Source organism: Schistocerca gregaria, chromosome 2 (assembly GCF_023897955.1).
Source record: "Schistocerca gregaria isolate iqSchGreg1 chromosome 2, iqSchGreg1.2, whole genome shotgun sequence".
NCBI lineage: Eukaryota > Metazoa > Arthropoda > Insecta > Orthoptera > Acrididae > Schistocerca > Schistocerca gregaria.
The window spans coordinates 586,715,586-586,735,433 of record NC_064921.1 but is presented as its reverse complement, the minus strand read 5'-3'; the positions used below and the strand labels follow the sequence as shown (position 1 = coordinate 586,735,433).

Here is a 19,848-nt window from a genome sequence, read left to right as displayed (position 1 = left end):
TTAATTTGTATACATAAAATTAATTTTAAATTGTATACATGGATAATATTAACACATTTTTATATTTTAACAATGCTGAGGAAAAGTTCAAGATGACAAAAACAAATTTAATTGATGATTGGAGTACAACTTAAAAGCTCCCAGGGTGGGCAAGTCTAATTCTCCCGTAGCACCTCATATAGAATATTGGTGGTGCACATGTAAACTGACAGACTATTTAATCGTATTTTTCACTTCGGCCTGATACCACGAATACAGATTGTGTGTCATAACTTATCTGAGTGTAGCATCCCTGTCTAGGCAATAGTAGAACTATTTTCATTTCAAAGTTTATATACATACAATTCATATTCACAAAAGTATGGTTACTTTACTGTCTAACTGCTACTGTCACATAGCTTGTCACATCCATTATGCACTATTATTTAAATAATAATGTTTGTTGCATCAAAGCATAGAGAAATTACAGCTTCCATATATTACCATTACCATTATAAAAAGAACGAACCTCTATCACTAGCAAATTCAGTAGAGGATAAAATATGTATTAAGTATGGTGGTCATGCAAAATTTCAGAGTTTCATGGCAAGAGTCAGTTTCCATAAAATTCTTCTAGATTGTAGACCATGGCACATAAAATGATGCACCACTGCTGCAAATGTCTTTCATCAGTGTGCGTAGTAAGACTAGGGAAACTCGACTTCAGTTTAATATACTGTCCGTATCTGGCCTCTGTAATTCCTTAAAAGGAGTGCAAATCAAAATCTGTCATGGAATACAAGGTAAGATTATCTGGTGATAACCAAGCAGCAAATATTTCCAATGACAAAGTGTGGAAAGAACAATATTATGAAAAGGACAGATTGCTACTAACTATATACAGGAAGATGTTGAGTCCCAGACATGCACATCAAAAAGACTGCTCTACATTTAAGCTTTCAGCCCAAAGGCCTTCTTATGAAGTAAAAATCACAGACATATTCTCACAAGCACAACTCCCACACATGACTGCTGTCTCTGGTTGGCGTGATCAGACTCAGCAACCAGAGACAGTGGTCACGTGTGTGTAAGTTGTGCTTGTGTGAATGGGTGTGTGTGGTTTTTACTTCACAAGAAGGCCTTTTGGGTGAAAACTTAAATGTACAGCAGTCTTTTTGTTGTGTATGTTTTCAACTCAATGTCTCCACTATATGATGTATAGCAATCTATCATTTTCAAAATACTGTTATCATTCCACCCCGGACTTTGTTGTTTAAAGAATGCTTAGAACAATATAAGTGTTTAATATGAAGTAAAACCTGGGACTAAATTCGAAAAGAAAACTGCAGGACTAAACAATAAATACTCCATTCTCACTAAAAAAGGCTGTAAATGACATTAAGTAAAAACCAAGTCAATGGTTTCACTAAGAAACTGATCATGGTGCTTCCATTTTTAAATTTCACCAGTGTTATTGTAATGACTTTCCATTCAGGTACGACCTACCTTGTTGGTCATGTGTTAATAGAAAAATTAGACGAACTAATTATGAACTATAGTACTTTTGCACTAAATTTGTGAACATTACGTAGCTACAAAAGGATATTTTCACCATATGTCATATGTACCTGAATCAGCTCAGCATGAAGGAACTTGCTACATATATAAACCAGAGTCTACAGAAAGCATTCCATGAGAAGAAAAAAAGACAAGTCTGTAATTGTGTTGGGCGCACTTTCATAGGAAATTTGCTAAAATGGGCCAAATAAATTGCAGATGCAGAGCAAATGCACAGAATTTAAACCAAACGCCTATAGCACTGCAAATACTGGGAGGTTATATTTAAACTTTCTCTATTTAACACATTACAACACAGAAACTTAATACTGTACGAGTACCAAACTTGGTAGCATTAATGTCCAAAGTATGGGGAGCACAATTTCTATGCATCTCAGCACCACTACCTAATTCAAAGTATGGCTACCAGGTGCTGTGGTCATTGTGATCATAGTTTCACACACCTGACCAGTTGCCGTGCCCTTGTTGATGTGTCAATATGACCTTGGACAAAAGGAGCAGGGCATTATTGGTGACGCTCTATTATCAAACAACTTTAATGCTGTAGCTGCACTTTGAGAATACCACCAACTGAAAGGATTGCAGAAGGGTCATCTTTCTCCACCTGCTGTGAGGAGCATGATAAAGTTCGAATCAACTGGAGAACTGGGCGTTGCTCTGGGAAGAGGTTGATGACCAGCTGCACCACAGGTGGTTGACGAAATTGCTATTGCTATGGCAGACAATGCTGCACGCAATTCTCGATCATTAGACAGTGTGCGTGCTGTGTCAAACAGTTGAACAGTCCATGGTCGAGTGCATAGAATGTGCTTCGAACCCTTCTCAAATGGTATCCATACGAGATCCATATTGTACAGCAGCTTGCACCACAGGACACACAATGACGTATTGTTGTTTTCGTGCAAGATGGGGCCCCACTTCACATCATTCATTCATGAAGTTCACCTGCTTCTCTGAAACACATTTGGAAATGATCAAATTATCAGCTAATCATTCCCAATTGCTTGGCCGGTACAATCATCTGTTCTCACTCCTTGTGATTTCTGGTTGTGGGGCTACCTGAAGAACAGGGTTTACCAGAGGATCATTCACAGATGTGCTGCTTTGAAGTGCAGCATATCAAGAGAGGTAGTCAGAATGCCTATAGACATGCTTCGTTCTTCTGAGCAGAATGCAATTCTGCACTTTTAGACTCTTCTGGACACTGATGGGCTGCATACTGAGCCCTTTTTGTAGCAGTAATGGTACCAGTACCAGCACGATGTACCACAGCAGCACATTAGAAGTGTTTCAATTGAATTTATTCTGCATTATTTCTCTTCTGTGTGTCCTTGACATTAATGCTACCAAGTTCGGTACTTGTACAGTAATTAGTTTCTGTGTTACTTGTGTTAAATACGAAAAGTTTACTTATAACCACCTGGTACAACTCTCAGTACAAAGAAAACCAATAGTTCACTCTAAAAACATATATCAATGTTTAACTTCTACTTAATAAAATAAGCAAATTAAAAATTCTACTGCATAATGAACTCACCACTTCCACATCAGAATACTGGCTTACATCAGAGATAATTCAGTAGGTTCACTACCAAATTTCAAAGTAAATGAACTGTATTATAAAACTGAGTGCAAACATGGGTGAGTAGCACAACTGTACCTAACCTCAATGAATTAATTGTTGAGAAAGGTTTCAAGTTAATTATCTTAAATAGTAGCAAATAAAATCCTGTAGTCACCATTATCAATCCTTTTCCATGCTGGAATTTTAAATAGTTAATAAACAAAATGGAGCTGTTCCTAAACAAAAAAACAAACTGAAGTACGATATAGTAATCTTCAAGGGACTTCAACATCGATTGCTTCACAAAAAGTGGGAACAGGAGGGCACTTCTAAATCTCAGGAAAACAAACAATTGCCTAAAGAAACTAAACACACTCAGTAGAATAACACGCAACTCAAGGGCAGCCTTTGACCACATTATTGCAAATGAGATGAAACAATCCTCAACTATGCAGTTCTGAAATGCAAGATTCAAAGGTCATCTAACACAAATAGTAATGATCAATATAAATATGAAATAAAGTGTCAAATTACAGCACAAAAAAATCATTGATAAACTTTAAATCAGGAGAATGTTAACTTTTTCAACAACCTGCTAAGTAGAGACAAGCGGACAAAAATGTATGGAGTAGAAGATGTAAATGAAAAAATTACCACATACATAAATACTCAAACCAACTACTTCCACATTGCTTTTTCCCCAGAAAAATGTAACTACTAAGAGCATGGCCAGTATCAATTGCTGGATCACAACAATTACAGATCTCCTGCCTGTAAAAGAGAGCTTTAACACTTGCTAAAATAATGTACAACAGTGATTATCTAAACAATGCACCAAACAAATAAAAGCTGTGTGTAAGTTTATAAAAGAGAAAAATGGCAAAAGATATGTTTCATTTTATTTACAGCAGTTTCAGTGGTCAGTTTTTTGGCTCCTATATTACACTACTGGCCATTGAAATTGCTACTTCATGAAGATGACGCGCTATAGACATGAAATTAAACCGACAGGAAGAAGATGCTGTGATTTGCAAATTATTAGCTTTTCAGAGCATTCACACAAGGTTGGCGCCAATGGCGACACCTGCAACATGCTGACAAGAGGAAAGTTTCCAACCGATTTCTTATACACAAACAGCAGTTGGCTGGCGTGGCCTGGTGAAACATTGTTGTGATGCCTCATGTAAGGAGGAGAAATGCGTACCATCATGTTTCCGACTTTGATAAAGGTCGAATTGTAGCATATCGCAACATTGCTACTTGCGTTTGTCAAGATCCAATCACTGTAGCAGAATATGAAATCAGTGGGTTCACGAGGGTAATACAGAACACCATGCTGGATCCCAATGGCCTCGTATCACTAGCAGTCGAAATGACAGGCAACTTATCTGCATGGCTGCAACGTATCGTGCAGCCATGTCTCAATCCCTGAGTCAACAGATGGGGACGTTTGCAAGCAACAACCATCTGCACGAACAGTTTGACAACGTTTACAGCAGCATGGACCATCAGTTCGGAGACCATGGCTGCGGTTACCCTTGACGCTGCATCACAGACAGGAGTGCGATGGTGTACTCAACAACGAACCTGGGTGCACGAATGGCAAAATGTCATTTTTTCGGATGAATCCAGGCTCTGTTTACAGCATCATCATGGTCGCATCCGTGTTTGGTAACATCGTGGTGAACATACTTTGGAAGTGTGTATTCATCATCGCTATAATGGCATACCTCCTGGCATGATGGTATGGGGTGCCATTGGTTAAACATCTCGGTCACCTCTTATTCACATTGACGGCACTTTGAACAGTGGACGTTACATTTCAGATGTGTTACGACCCTTAGCTCTACACTTCATTCAATCCCTGCGAAATCCTACATTTCAGTAGGATAATACATGACCGCATGTTGCAGGTCCTGTAGGGACCTTTCTGGATACAGAAAATGTTCGACTGCTGCCCTGGCCAGCACATTCTCCAGATCTCTCACCAACTGAAAACGTCTGGTCAATGGTGGCCAAGCAACTGGCTCGTCACAATGCGCCCGTCACTACTCTTGATGAACTGTGAAAGCTGTTGAAGCTGTATGGGCAGCTGTACCTATACACGCCATCCAAGTTCTGTTTGACTCAATGCCCAGTCGTATCAACGCCGTTATTACGGCCAGAGGTGGTTGTTCTGGGTACTGATTTCTCAGGATCTATGCACCCAAATTGCATGAAAATGTAATCACATGTCAGTTCTAGTATAATATATTTGTCCAATGAATACCCATTTATCATCTGCATTTCTTTTGGTGTAGCAATTTTAATGGCCAGAAGTGTAGTTTCTCACATTCTTCTACATAAAGGATTTTGATTTTTAGCACACTGCACTACACTGATACACAATATTTTCTCGTTTCCATGTTTTTATACGTTATATGTATACCCACAAAGTACAATGTGAATGTGGATGTATTAAGGGGGGATGTAATGGATTTTGGTCCAAAAAATTGATTTTTTAAAAATATTAGTTTCTTGATCTACACAAATTAATCTATGTTGTGTGTGAATTTCATTGTGATAGCTGCTTTAAAAATGCATTTTAATTGTTAAACTGATTAGCTCTGCACTGGTGGCCACTCCCACATTTTCCAACATTTGGGAAACTGTTCGCTTCAGCAGAATTTTTGTCAGTGTGAAGGCTATTTTCTCTCGATATCTTTGGTTGACATGTACACCTCTGGCTGACATCTATATCTTTGTCTGAAAACTTTCTTGGATATGGTTTATTTATGTTTTGACAATACTAACACATATTGGTAGGTGGAAGGTTGAATTGACAAACCTTTATGTGGAAGTCAAGATTTATGCATAATGGGTGGTGGGAAAACTGTGTTTAGGAAACAGAGGTTTCATGGGAAAATAGTTTACCAACAAAAAAGAGGAAGCAGCTCGAAATGACGAACACAAGATCTCAACTTCAGCATCAACACTTGGGACAGGAGAACTGTACAAGTGCGTGAATGATGTTGATATGGATTCCACTGGATTCAGACTTATTGATTTAGAGCTCTTCTGGCAGGCTATAAGGTTTTCATGTTCATGTGTTAGCACTAAAAACACAGAATGCATGATTGTTGTTGAAGAAAGAAGAGTGGGAATAGCTTGATACTTTGTAATTCATGTTGCTAAGAATTTTCATTTTCCTCCTCCATTAAAACTGACACTGGTACCTATGAAAGCAATTTTAGGTTAGCATATACTCTGAGATGCCTTGGATAGAGCAGGGAAGGAGGTAATTAATTGTGTGGTTTTCTGAACAAGCCTCCACCTTACGCAAAGTTTGAAAAAATAAAGAAGTGTCTGATGCTGTATGTGATGCTTTAAAAGTTTCTATGAAGGGAGCAGAGGAGGAATTGATGGAAATAAAAAGTAGATCCTGGAGTGGATATTCATTACAGTGAATATCCTACAAATGTTACTGACCTGTGGGTGTCTGCAGATGGGACCTGAATGAAAAGGGGTCACACATCTCTGTATGGAGTTGCATCTATTATTGGTATTGACTCCGGTAAAGTTTTGGATGTTCAAAAAGGAAAATGTCCAACAGTGAAGACAGTGAGAGACAATGGCAAGAAAAGCATGTAGCAGCATGCTCTAAAAATTGTAATGGCTCAAGTAGGGGCATGGAGGCTGCTGCAGTTGTAAAGATGTTCTCAGGATCTGAGGACCAGTATGGTGTTCGATATACTAAATACCTTGGTCATGGGGGTTCCTCTTCATTCAAAGTTCTAACAAATAAAAATCCATACAATACAACAACAGAAAAGTTGGAATGTGTTGGCCACACCCAAAAGTGGCTTGGTGGTAGGCTTCATCACTAGCTGAAAGAGAAAGAAGGTGAAGTACTTGAGGATGGAAAACCACTAGGAAGAAAAGGCAGACTTACTCTGAAGGAAATTGATTCTCTTCAGTTATTTTATGGGAGAACTATCAGGAAAAAAACACATAATTTAGAGGCAAAGAGGCTAATGTGTGGGCAATTTTTTTCCACAAACTATCCACTGACCAAACACCAAAGCACAACCTGTGTCTGAAAGACGATTGGTGTAAGTTCAACACCAGAAATGAGACGTACTCACATAGACACTCATTACTAGAAGCTGTTATGAATGCAATTAAGCCCACATTCAGATTTATTGCAAACCCTGATTTATTGACAAAGTGCCTTCACGGAAACACACAAAATGCAAATGAAAGCCTTAATAATTTCATTTGGATTACTTGCTCCAAAAGGACATTCTGTGGACTTTAAGTACTGCAAATACAGGCCGGACAGATTCAAACACACATTTTTGAGATCTTTCTTTGTGCCCACCCAGAAAAAAGCAAACATTGATGAACATGGTGAATTAAACTGAAAACTGTGACGTACAGCAAAAGGCATCGGAATCTAATATGTGGGGGAGTGCATTTTCCATCTGCAGCCAGTGGCCTCTAGTGTATTGTTTGAATACTTTTTCTTGTTCATTGTGCTGTGCAGTTGACGTGGAGCATTCTGCAGAATTGTCAACGCATACTATTTGCTCTTTGAACTTGTTGCTTGCTGTAGTGTAAACACAGCAAGTTTTGTAGAGGCATGTATTTACACACAAGTTTGCTTCACATGTGGTACTTATTTATACCAACTAATATGAAATAAAATTAATCCTGCTGTGATTTCAGTGTTTCTCTGTCCCAGAAATGTGTTACTTTTATAACAATTTGTCTGCTGTTACAACAAATTAAACACCATTGAGGAATGCAACAAAGATGAACAACTGTCTACTGAACACATCCTGTTAATTGTGGTGCTGCACATAGCAAATGGAGTAGCATGTGTTGGCTGCAGTTGGTAGAGTCACAATACATTCTGGATTCTGTCAACAGTCTCCAAGCAGAACTGCTGTAAGTAAAATTAATGCATGGTTGTGAAGTGTGTAAGAGGTTTAACTATATAAATTAAAGTGGAAGCCATGGCCAGTTCATTTGCTATACACAATTACATCAGCCATTCTTTGGAACAAGTCACCAAGTAACGTGTTGTTGCATTCTATATGCTAGAAGCCACTGATTACTGTGACATCACCATACAATACAGCTATTGGCTGCAGGTGGAAAACAAACATCCAAGTCATTGTAATCTGGCAGTTTTCACCGTATTTCATTTTATGACACAATGTAGGCTGTAGATATTTGCTATTTCTGAGGTGATCATAAAATGAAAGAACGGTCAAAACGAAGTGCTTTAAGATATAATTTGTGGCAGCCAAGTGCTCAGAAATGGCTCAATTACCTCGTATATCATTAGCAAAAGTGATAGTCTTTTCAATTACATACCCTACAGTATTACAAAAGGCAAAACCCACATTTTCTTCCTAACAGGTCTACAGCATGACGTAAAATTTTGAAATTTCTTTCCTGTTTGTTTGCGACTTTGAGATTTGAATGTCACGAGTGCAAATTGCTTCCTAGGAGGAGGAAAATGAAATTCTCACACCGACTTTTGACTTATAGCTCCTGTGTGTGTTGATACTTTATAATCCAGTGCTTTAGGAATTTTAAATGTTTCGCAGGCTAATGACTGTAAACCAACTACATGTGTTAGTGTGGTGGGCTGACTGTGAGCTAGTAACAGCTAACTAGCTGGAAATAACTGTCTTTTCCTCTATTCTGACTGAGTATATTCTTCGATACTCAGTGCCTGAATTTAAAAGGCAGATGATCGATGTTGCTGCTGAGTACAGTACATCAGAAATACATGCAAAAAGATGAATCCAAGTTATAAGTGGCACAAGGAAAGATACTGGCTCAGTTCAGAACACTTCATGTTAATTGGCCTGTTTTTTCCATTGCAACCTAGCAGTAGTTGTATCATAATTTCACGATGAAGCTAAACGTTGCGAGTTGTGCTGGCAATGCCAATTGTGGATTATGTCAGCATTTTGTCTTTCATGTCTCCCCTCTCCATAAAACTGGGGAATTTTTGGCATTGATCTTTAGGGTTTTAACAGCAGATATGAATTTATGGTGTAGAATTGTGAAAAATGTAAATCGCAGAACATAAAATCAAAGTTCCATTGTACTAATACAAAATAAAATGAACTAATTTTGAAAGGACAATGATGGATTACTTGATAATGACAAAGTCTAAACTGCAATAGTGTATCCAGCTAACTAAAAGTCAAATGGTGAACTTTTTTTTTCTTTTCTTTAATTAACTAGGATCACGCTGTCAACTTCAGTTCTTCTTCTTCCTTTGTTGTTGTTTCCTATTTTTCCAGTACTCCCTCATTTTCTCCCCATGAAGTCTCTTCCTTTCTTCTGTCGATGTTGTTCCTGATTTTTTTTATTTCTTCTGCGTTGAAAGCCTTCCAAATTTAGTATTTTATTTTTAAAATGGTTTCTTTTTGCTATTTCTGATTATTTGATGTTGTTTCTTTCTAGATCGTCCTTGCTTCTGTAACCCATGCTACTGTCGACTTCTTCTTCCAGAAATATAAGAATACATACATTTCTTGTTGTAAATATTTTTGGTCACACCATATGCTCTTTCCATTTTGTTAATTCTTACATCTGTCACAGATTTTTCTAGTCTATTCTGTTGTATATTTTCTCCAAGATATTTAAATTTATATACTCACTCTACTTCAGCTATTTGTGTTTCTATGAATTTTGGCACTTTTCTTTGTGTTTGTCATGAATTTTGTTTTTTCCGCTGAAATTTTGAGACCAGTTCTGTTTGCTATTTTTTCCACAAGGTTTATTTGATTAACTGCTTCTGTTAGGTTTTCTGAAAGAATTGCAAAATCATCCACAAAAGCCAAGCAGTTTACCTTAATTCCATTTGTTTTCCTTCCTTGAGTTATTTGCTCAATCTTGTGATTTTTTAACTCCGAATTCCAGATACTCACAATTTTTTTCTAGAATACAATTAAACAGTACAGGTGATAAACCATCACCTTGTCTAACACCTGCTTTTATTTCAAATGGCTGATGTACTTCTCCCATAAATTTGACTTTAGATATTGTACCTGTTAGTGTTTCAAGAATTATATTTGCTAATTTTTATTTAACACCAAAATCTCTAATGACCTTATCCATTGTTTCTCTGTCTATACAATCAAATGCTTTCTTGAAATCAATAAATTACACTATTATTGGTTTGGTGGTTAACATTCTATGGCAAATTATTGACTTTAAGTTAAAAATTTGTTCTGCAAAGGATCTTCTCTTTTGAAAACCACCCTGATATTCTTTCAGTTGTTTGTCTAAAGTGTCTACCACTCTGTTCAGGAGAATGTTTCATAATATTTTGTATGCCACTGCAGAAGTGACACTCCTCTGTAATTATTGACATTTTGTTTGTCTCCCTTTTTATGTAGTAGGTGGATTAATGCTGTTTTTCATTCAACTGGAATCTTTTCAGTTTTCCAAATGTTCTAAAAAAGCAGCTGTAGATCCTTTATGATTTTTGGTTCTGACCACTTCAATAATTCTGCTGTATTTCAGTCTCCACCACTTGCTTTATTGTTTTTGAGTGTTTTGATGGCTTCAGGAATGTCTAACTTTGTAGGTGGGAAATCTTCCTCTAGAATTTGAAGTGTCACTGTAAATTCTAATTTATCTGTGGTAACTGAACAGTTTAACAGCTTTTCAAAAAATTTTGCAAAAATACCATAATTTTGTTATTTAATCCCATTTTGCCATTTTCATGTTTGAAAGAAATACTTGCTGCCTGATATCCTTTAAGTATGTGTTTAAAAGTTTAGTAAAAATTTCTAGTATTATTTTTGGTGAAATTTTCTTCTATTTCAATAAGCTAAGAATTTCAGGGTTTCTTTTGATTTTCCAGATTATTTTTCATGCTTATTTTCTTTTTTCGAACATCTCATTTTCTCCATTTTTGAGCTCTTTGTATTAGTGCTTCTTCACATTCCTCATTCCACCATGTCGTCTTATTAGTCTTGGTCAATCCTAAAGTTTTTTTTGCTGCTTAAGTTATTTGCATATGGAGTTCACACCACTCACCTTCTTTATTTGTCTCAATTTTTTTCTCTATATTTTTCTATATTTCCTTTTGTAATATTAGCTTTAGTGGTATTGTATCTGATCACTTTCTTGGTCGCCTTTTTAGTTTTAGATGAGAGAAATTTTATTTTAATCTTAGGGATACAATGATCTGAATTGAATTCCCCATTTCTGACTATTTTAACATTCATTATTTCAGTGATATAACTTTTCAATATTCTCCTAGGTTCGGATTTGGATGTCTCTGAGTTCTGGCTTTTCTTGGTAATTTGCAGAAATGTGTGGACACAAGTTTTAACTGGAACATTTTACGCATATTGATCAGTCTTTCATCATTTCTGTTTGTTTTTCAGTGCACTGGATATTCACCTACAATAGTCCTAAATTTCTTTTCCCTCTGAATTTGTGCAGTGAAGTCACCAAGAAGTATTTTAATGTTCTTTTTAGGTATGATAAAAATTTCAGATTCTAAAAGTTCCCAGAACTGATTTACTTTCTCCAGATTTCTTCTGTTGTCAGCATTTATAGGTGCATGACAGTTTATGAGTGTGCAACTTTTATTGAAAACAATATCATTTAGATGCTTTTTAATCCACGCTGGAACAAGTGAACTTGGCGGCTGTTAGTGATTGGTGATGAATAACCCAATCAGCCACAGATACTTTTAAAATGCTTTATATCAATTCCATAAACGGTTTTGGGCTATCATGTCCATCTTCAGATGGCTAACGTTTCAGATCACATTAAAATTTTCAACAACAGCTTGTTGTCTGATCCTGCTCTGGACAAGAATATTTGGATATTTAACACCACTTTCTATGTTGTTTCGACAGCAAAAAAGTTTCTAATGATTATGCATTATTCTAAATCAATGCAAGTTCATTAAATTTACATGCTAATGTAAAATAGTAGCTTACATCTTCAGATATATCTAGGATTCTTTAATTTTGAACAGTAGTCCATAGCACAGAAGGTAAAGTGTATTACAAGAACTGTCTAGTTAAGTGTAAGGGTAGCTTGCGGGTAATAGGCTTCTATGTAAAAGATACCAACCATTTCTTCCACCAACTCTCCACAGTTCCTGTTCCTTTACCACATGGTGCCGTCCTCATCACCACTACTGATGCCACCTCCATATGCACTAATATCCATAATGCCCATGACCGTGCCACTACTGAACGCTACCTTTCCCAGTGACCAACAGATTCCAAGCTACAACATCACTCCTGGTCACCATGACAAACCATATCCTCACTCACAATTACTTCTCTTTTGAGGGCATCACCTATTAGGAAATCCAGGGCACAGCAATGGGCACCTACATGGCACCATCCTATGCCAACCTACTCATCGGTCATCTAGAGGAATCCTTCCTAACCACCCAGAACCCAAACTCCTCACCTGATTGAGATTTGCTGATGACACCTTTGTCATCTGGATCAAGGGTGACAACACCCTATCCACATTCCTCCACAACCTCAACACCTTTTGCCCATTCACTTCACCTGGTCCTCTTCAACCCAAAGAGCCACCTTCCTTGATATTGGCCTCCACCTCAAACGTGGCTACCTCATTACCACTGTCTACATCAAATCTCCCAGCCACCAGCAATGCCTCCACTTTGACAGCTGCCACCCATTCCATACCAAGAAGTCCCTTCCATACAGCTTAGCCACTGTGGCCGTCACATCTGTAGTGATGAGCAGTCCCTCTTGAAATATACCAAGGGTCTCATTCAGTCCTCCACAGACCACGATCACCCTCCTCACATTTTACAGAAAGATATCTCCTGCACCTTATATTTCCTGTCATCTAACACCTCCCGAAGTCCCATTGTACGACCACAGAGAAGCATTTCCCTAGTGAACCAGTACTACCCAGGACTGGAGCAACTGAATCACATTCTCCTTTAGGGTTTCGGTTACCTCTCAAAGTGCCCTGAAATGAAAAATTTCCTACCCACTATCTTTCCGAGCTCTCCATGCTCCAAACCTACACACTACCCTAGTCAATCGCTACACAACCCCTGCTCCCAACTTCTTACCTCATGGCCCATATCCCTGCAATAGACCTAGATGCATAGACCAGTCCCATACATCCTCACACTACTACCTACTCCAGTCCCGTCACAAACATATCTATCCCATCAAAGGCAGGGCTGCCTGCGAAACCCGTCATGTGATTTACAACCTAAGCTGCAACCATTGTGCTGTGTTCTATGTGGGCATGATAACAGACAAGCTTTCTGTCCACATGAATGGTCACCAACAAACAGTGGCCAAAAAACAACTGGACCACCCAGTTGCTGAGCACCCTGCCCAACACAACATTGTTTATGACAGCCTGTGCCATCTGGATCATTCGTTCCCACACAAGCTCTTCTGAATTGCACAGGTGGGAACTCTCCCTGCAATATATCCCAAGTTCCCATAAGTCTCCTGGCCTCAGCCTTCATTAGCCATTGCCCTACAACCACCTATCCCTTCCCTCTTCCCACTCCAGCACTTCGCAGCACACCCAGTCTTTATCTTTCTCTCCTTTTCCATAGCACTCCCCCTACCCCTGCTCTCCATCTAACCTCCCAACTGCGCCAAGCTGCCTTACCCTCTTCTCCACCTCATGCTGGCATCCCCCTACAAGCAGCACTTTACCATTCCCCATCCCTACCCTGATATCCCTCCCCCACCTCCTCCTTACCCTCCACCACCCAGATTGCTTCTCCCATCATGCACTGCTGCCTACAGTATGGCCTCGGCAGCAAGAGACTGTGTTGATGTGTGTGTGTGAGTTGCGTTTGCACGAGTGTTTTTGTGTGTATATTGTCTAATTTGGACGAAGACCTTTCTGATCGAAAGCTTATTTGCTTGACCATCTTTTTGTTGTGTCTGTCACTCAACATCTCCGCTATATGGTAAGTAGCAGTCTATTCTTTTCATAATATTTTCTAATTTCAAAATTCTGTCTTTGGTTTCATTGTTCATCCAATTGCCCCACATTACCATACATCAAACAGTGTAGGAAAGCCATTGGAATCCAAAAGAGTCATCTTGGAATGGATAAATACAGGTCCTGTATGGCTTCCAAGGGTATCTTCTAACATTTTTCCTTCAAAATAGTGACAAGTTCAGCTAAGGATGTGGAAGTGGACAGTGATCACCCGCCCTTCTCTCCAAGAAAGTAGTCCACAGAGATTCAATAATACTGAGATCTGTTGACTGGAGTGGCCAGGGAAGATGCAACAATTCATCCTCATGCTCAAAAATCCAGTCCTGGACTATGCAAGCTGTGCGAACAGGGACCCTGTCATCTTGGAATACGGCATCATCATTTGGGAACAAATACTGTACCATGGGACGGACCTGATCAGTCAAAATAGTCACATAATTCTTGGCAGTAAAGCGACCTCACATAGTAATCAAGAGGCCCATGTAACACCTCGATATGGCTGTTGAGATCACTACTAGACGTCCACCATGTTTTAGTCTTGGGTCAAACTCACAGCGTGAAACAAAATTCATCATAGTCCAGGTCTTATGGAGCTCCCTTTGTGTTGTTTTCCTGCTGATAGGCTTCATGAGTACAACATTCAGTTCTGCAGTGACTTTTTGCAGCTGTAGTCCTCTTATTTTTTGACACAATCCTCTTCAATGACCATCTGTCACAATCACTCAGAACACACTTTTGTCCATGTTGTGACTTAGTGGATGATGTTTTTCCACTTTCCCTATATGTGGTATTAATCTTCAATTTTGTGCCTCTTGAAACACCAAACACTTCGGCTACCTGAGATATGGAAGTGCCCACCATATGAGCACTAACAATTTGCACACAGTCAAATTCACTTCAATCCAACATAAGAACACAGAATACTGTTCTGACCAATACTGACACTTGCATCATATTAAGGACATTGACAGATGCTGTTCATGGTCAAACACAGCAGCACAACCTGCAGGCTTGGATAGCACCTGCATTTATGTTCAAGCTTGCATTTCTCATGGTGTTTCCTTATCTTTGTTCAACCCTGTATCTCAAATCACACACACACACACACACACACACACACACACACACACACACACACACACACACACAGAGAGAGAGAGAGAGAGAGAGAGAGAGGATATTATAGCATTTCATATATAGTATGTAGAAGTGACATGATGATGTAAGGCACCATAGACCTGTAATGGGAAGTCTTGCTTCGAATAAAAACAATTACTGACAGCATATATCATCACTATCTTAAAGAAAACATGATGAATAAAGGACAGAAATATTATGAAGTTGTAACTAGTGCTGAATTTTTGAAGTTTCTTTCTTCATGAATGCAAAGAGTGAATTACAAAAATTTCTACTGAATGTAGACTAGACATTTCAAAAGTAAAAGTGGGTGCAAAAAAATTTATTGCTTGTTCCATAAAATGTTAAGGAACACTAGCTCTAACCTAGTTAACCATAATGGCAACATATTTCTAGTTTTTCTCAATAGCAAGAGAATTATACATATCTCATTTCATTAGGTGCAGCTTGATGGCAGACACAGAACTGATATTAGCACATTATAGAGCCTGTGAAAATATCTTACTCAATGTGCTCCTTACACTCAGTGCTTTACTGCTACTAAATGGCATAGTATCAATGTAACATTATGTGATAGGCTAATATTCTGCCCAGTTAGTTGTAGAATTCAGCGACAAACCTGAGAAGAATACAAAAGTTTCCCCCTTTAAATAACAGATTTTAACTGAAAACATTTGAGACAGAAAAGTTATCTAATATGTGCACTACAACTAAATTTCAATTGGGTATTCAGCTGGTGCACTTAATTTATTTAACAGTTCTGAACACAGCAATGAACTTCCACAAACAGTCTGTTACAGGAAATAGGAACTTTTTATTGAATGGACAAGTTTTCAGTGTATTTCAGTGTAACACTAAGCAAATTAATTTTGAAGGAATGTATTTATTTTCATAAGATAAATTTTATCTTCAATGTTGGGTCTCACTCATTGTGGGCATTGAAGTAGAGATAATTTTTTTTTTGACACACATGCCTACCCAGTGCTTCCAGAAGCATATAGTATACTGGAGATGTTGATTCTTCTGCATATGACTCCATTTCATCGAGACTCAGAAACGAAGTAGAAAAATGGTTGGAGCGTGCCAATATGAGCCGTTTCAGGTGCCTTTTAGATAAAGTATGCCTCTTGATAGCCTACAACAAAAGTTTTCCCGAATTAAAATGTTATACATAAATTTTCTTTCACATTCGCTGTGTAATATAAAGAAAGGAAGATCATAGTTTAATGCCCTGTCAGCAACATAGTTATTAGAGATGAAGCCCAAGCTCGCACTGGAATGGATGGGGAAGCAAACTGGCAGTGTTTGTTTCAAAGGAAACATCCCAGAATTTGTCTTCGGCAATTTAAGGGAATCATGTAACCTAAACCTTAAGGGCCAGAAAGGTTTTTGAGCCCTGTTCTCTCAAATGTATGTACAGTGTCTTACCACAGTGCCATCTAGCTTTGCCACATAGATATTAACTAAAATGTGAATTAAGGACACTAGAATAAAGAAGAAAATGTGCCAAAGCATCAACATAAAAATTTGTTAATGAGGTCAGTTGGGCACTTGAAACAGTCTCAGTTTAAATCTAATACCATTAGAGATTAAGAGCCATTCTCAAACAAAATCTGTATTACTCTTTTACGTAAAAGCACTTACAATGGTTTCAAATACAGTGTCTTTAATCTCACATCTGTCATAGAACTACACAGGTGGAAAAAAGAAATTAAGAATGTCATGGTTTACAAGCAACACAATGAATAAAAATAAGCATATACTGTTTTCTATACATGATCTTTCCAATCCTATATGAAAGTAATGATTTGGAAAATGTATACACAATATGGACAGCATTTACTGTTTGATACACTGACAATTTCTTTTCAAAATCAAACAGCTGAAACTTTTATAACAGAGTTATTATGGAAACAGAGCAATGAAAGTGTTGGCAGAGGCAGAAAAAGTCAAACTAGGCAGGTTTTTGTGGCCAGTATTTGCATTCTTTGTGGTTTTTGTTTTATGGTCATTAGGCCTCGGTGCAAGCCATAGTTCTCTGCCTATTGTTTCATCTTCCAGTGCTGGAGACGTCATCAGAGACTATCAAGATCCAAACAGCAGTAGCAAATTGAAACAAGCTCAAAGTCTAACTGTTTATACATATTATCATAATAGTGCAAAAGGGGAACATGGATAAATATTGAAGGATGTGTCCGAATCTTCTCTGGGTGTTGTACAAGTTTGGAGATGGTTTAGGGGCAAGTGTGTGATGTGGAAAAGCAGCAGACAAACCACCAGTGACCATACAACAGTTCTTCATTAACTTATTCAGCTCAAAAAGTCTTAAAAGTGCTTTGTTTTCTGGCAAGGTCAGGTACTACTTCGTAACATTCACTGTCGTAACTAAAGGTGATGGTTTATGGTGAATGGAGTGCATGCGCTGCCTAGGAGGCACAGTTCTGAGCTGGTGTTTCAAGTATGCCACCTGAGGTAATATGACATGGTCATGCTTCATTCACAGGCAGCCACATTCTTCTCTACTGCAGAAGGTCTCGGCGTTGCAGCAGCATGGTGATGGCATTGCCCAGAGTCGAAGTCTGGGCCAATGCTGAAGAGCAGGGATGCCTGTCCAAGCTGGGCCAGATAGTAGTCCCCATGGCACATATAAAGCAACGGGTGCAACTGACACAGGTTGGGCATCACATCCTGCACAGCTGGTCGAACAATGAAGAGCTGATTCAACTGCAGTTAAATACTGCTGTTCCCTCCTGATTTCATGTTAACATCAGTGTTTTGGGTCATGTCAATTGTTCAGGGCTGGGCAACAACCTCGTTGTTGTAATCAGCTACAATAACTTCTTCAGGCTAGCCTGGTGTAGTCTGTCAACACATTGGAATTGTTAAGCTGCTGAAAACGAATTCCACTTGTCAATGCCTGACTTCGTCATGACCAGATTCTGACTTGACAATGCACTACTGGTTCCAAGTCTCATTTAATAACTTTTAACCTTTACAAGAATGTTATCAGACCAATGGCCAAGATCACAGAGTTCACTAATTTGTGTTGTGAAGCTTGTGGTGGAGAAGAGTTAATGCTGTTTATTTTATTTAGCATTAAAGCCCACAACTTGTCCAGTTTCAATCCTCCTCCTTTTCTATTACATTATCTTTGTGTTTTCAGATTTCTAAGGTCTCTCTGTACATCCTAGCATAGTAATTACTTTGAACAGGAAAAATGACCTATGGTTAAATTATTGTTCTATACCTTCCTGTCATGACCCCTTTTAAGTGGATGTGTTTCTAGGACTGTAGTGTTTTTACAACATTGCGGAGCACTTTGGAATGTTGGTAGTTTTTTTAGGAATTCAGTGTACCTGCTTGATTTGCCTAGTTAAACTGTGTGGCCAAACTGTTCTTTTGCATCTTACTTTGTAGTGTTTCCCCCCTGACTGCTGAACATTTGTTTGGGGATCAATGGCACAAAATGTGGACACAGCTTTCAAGTTGCAGAAAATGGCTGTAAAAATATTAACTAAATGCACTAGTTGGGTTCATTGCAAAAAACTGGATATCCTTACCATACCTAGTGAGTACATCTCCCAAGCTACTGTTAAAACATTACTATGTATTTCACTAACAAATCTATACATAAACTTATTTCACTAACAGGTCTACACATAATCAATGAATAAAAGCCCGATTAGATTTACAGTACCAACAAAAACAAACAAAAAATTCAAAACAGCATTTTGTATCAGGGAATAACACTTTATTACAAATAGCTCAAGGACACGTCCTGGAGTCACCAGCAGGTATCCAGTATGGAATGATGCGGTACAAAAATGTGTTCGATATTGTAAGTTATCTGCAAATCATGGACAATCAAAAGAATATTGTACAATAGGGACCAACCAAATACAGTACAGTTGTTAAGACACTGACCTCATATTCAGGTAGATGGAGTTTGGACTGTTGGTTGGTTTAAAAGAGGGGGAAGGGACCAAACTATGAGGTCATTAGTCCTTTGTTCCTAATAAAACAATGGCACAAGTGTGAGAATAAAATGGACGAGACATATAACACAAAACAGAAAGAAATGAAAAACCACAATAATGAAGGAAAGGCAACAAACATTAAAAGGAACAAAAGAGGACAAGAAAACAACAGAGGCGCTAAAAACAGAAGACGCAGAAGAAGAAGATTACAGTGGCTGGCCGACAATGAGAATAAAAAGGAAAAGCCAGCCACTCTGCAACACATTAAAACTTCCACCCTAAAAGCACTAGAGTCAAGGACACAGAGGGACAAAGGACATGTGCTAAAACCTACATAGAAGTATAAAACCCACTCTCACAGATAAAACAAACTAAAGCTGCTGCTGAGACATCATCGCCCAGCACCAAAGGTAGGGAGCTGAGAAAGTTAAAGGTCCGCCGAAGAGTGGCTAAAAGTGGACAGTCCAGCAAGAGGTGGACAACTGACATTTGGGAGCCACAGGAACACAGAGGAAGGTCCTCGCGATGGAGTAGGTAACCTTGCATTAGCCTTGTATGGCCAATGCGGAGCCAGCAGAGGACAACTGATTCCCTGTGAGAGACCGCATGGAAGAC

At 38.4% G+C, this 19,848-nt stretch overlaps 1 protein-coding gene across 5 annotated transcripts in view; it reads right to left on the bottom strand.

The window, feature by feature from the left end:
• Window positions 1-19,848, bottom strand: part of LOC126333959 (NADH dehydrogenase (ubiquinone) complex I, assembly factor 6) — a 124,212-nt gene that overhangs the window by 88,252 nt on the left and 16,112 nt on the right. For 4 of the 5 annotated variants that reach the window (XM_049996783.1, XM_049996785.1, XM_049996784.1 and 1 more), the window contains exon 3: window positions 16,235-16,391. The exons of the other annotated variant lie outside the window; for it this stretch is intronic. In XM_049996783.1, coding sequence (XP_049852740.1) covers window positions 16,235-16,391 — 157 coding nt within the window. The remainder of the gene's footprint in view (window positions 1-16,234; window positions 16,392-19,848) is intronic. 5 annotated transcript variants of the gene reach the window in all.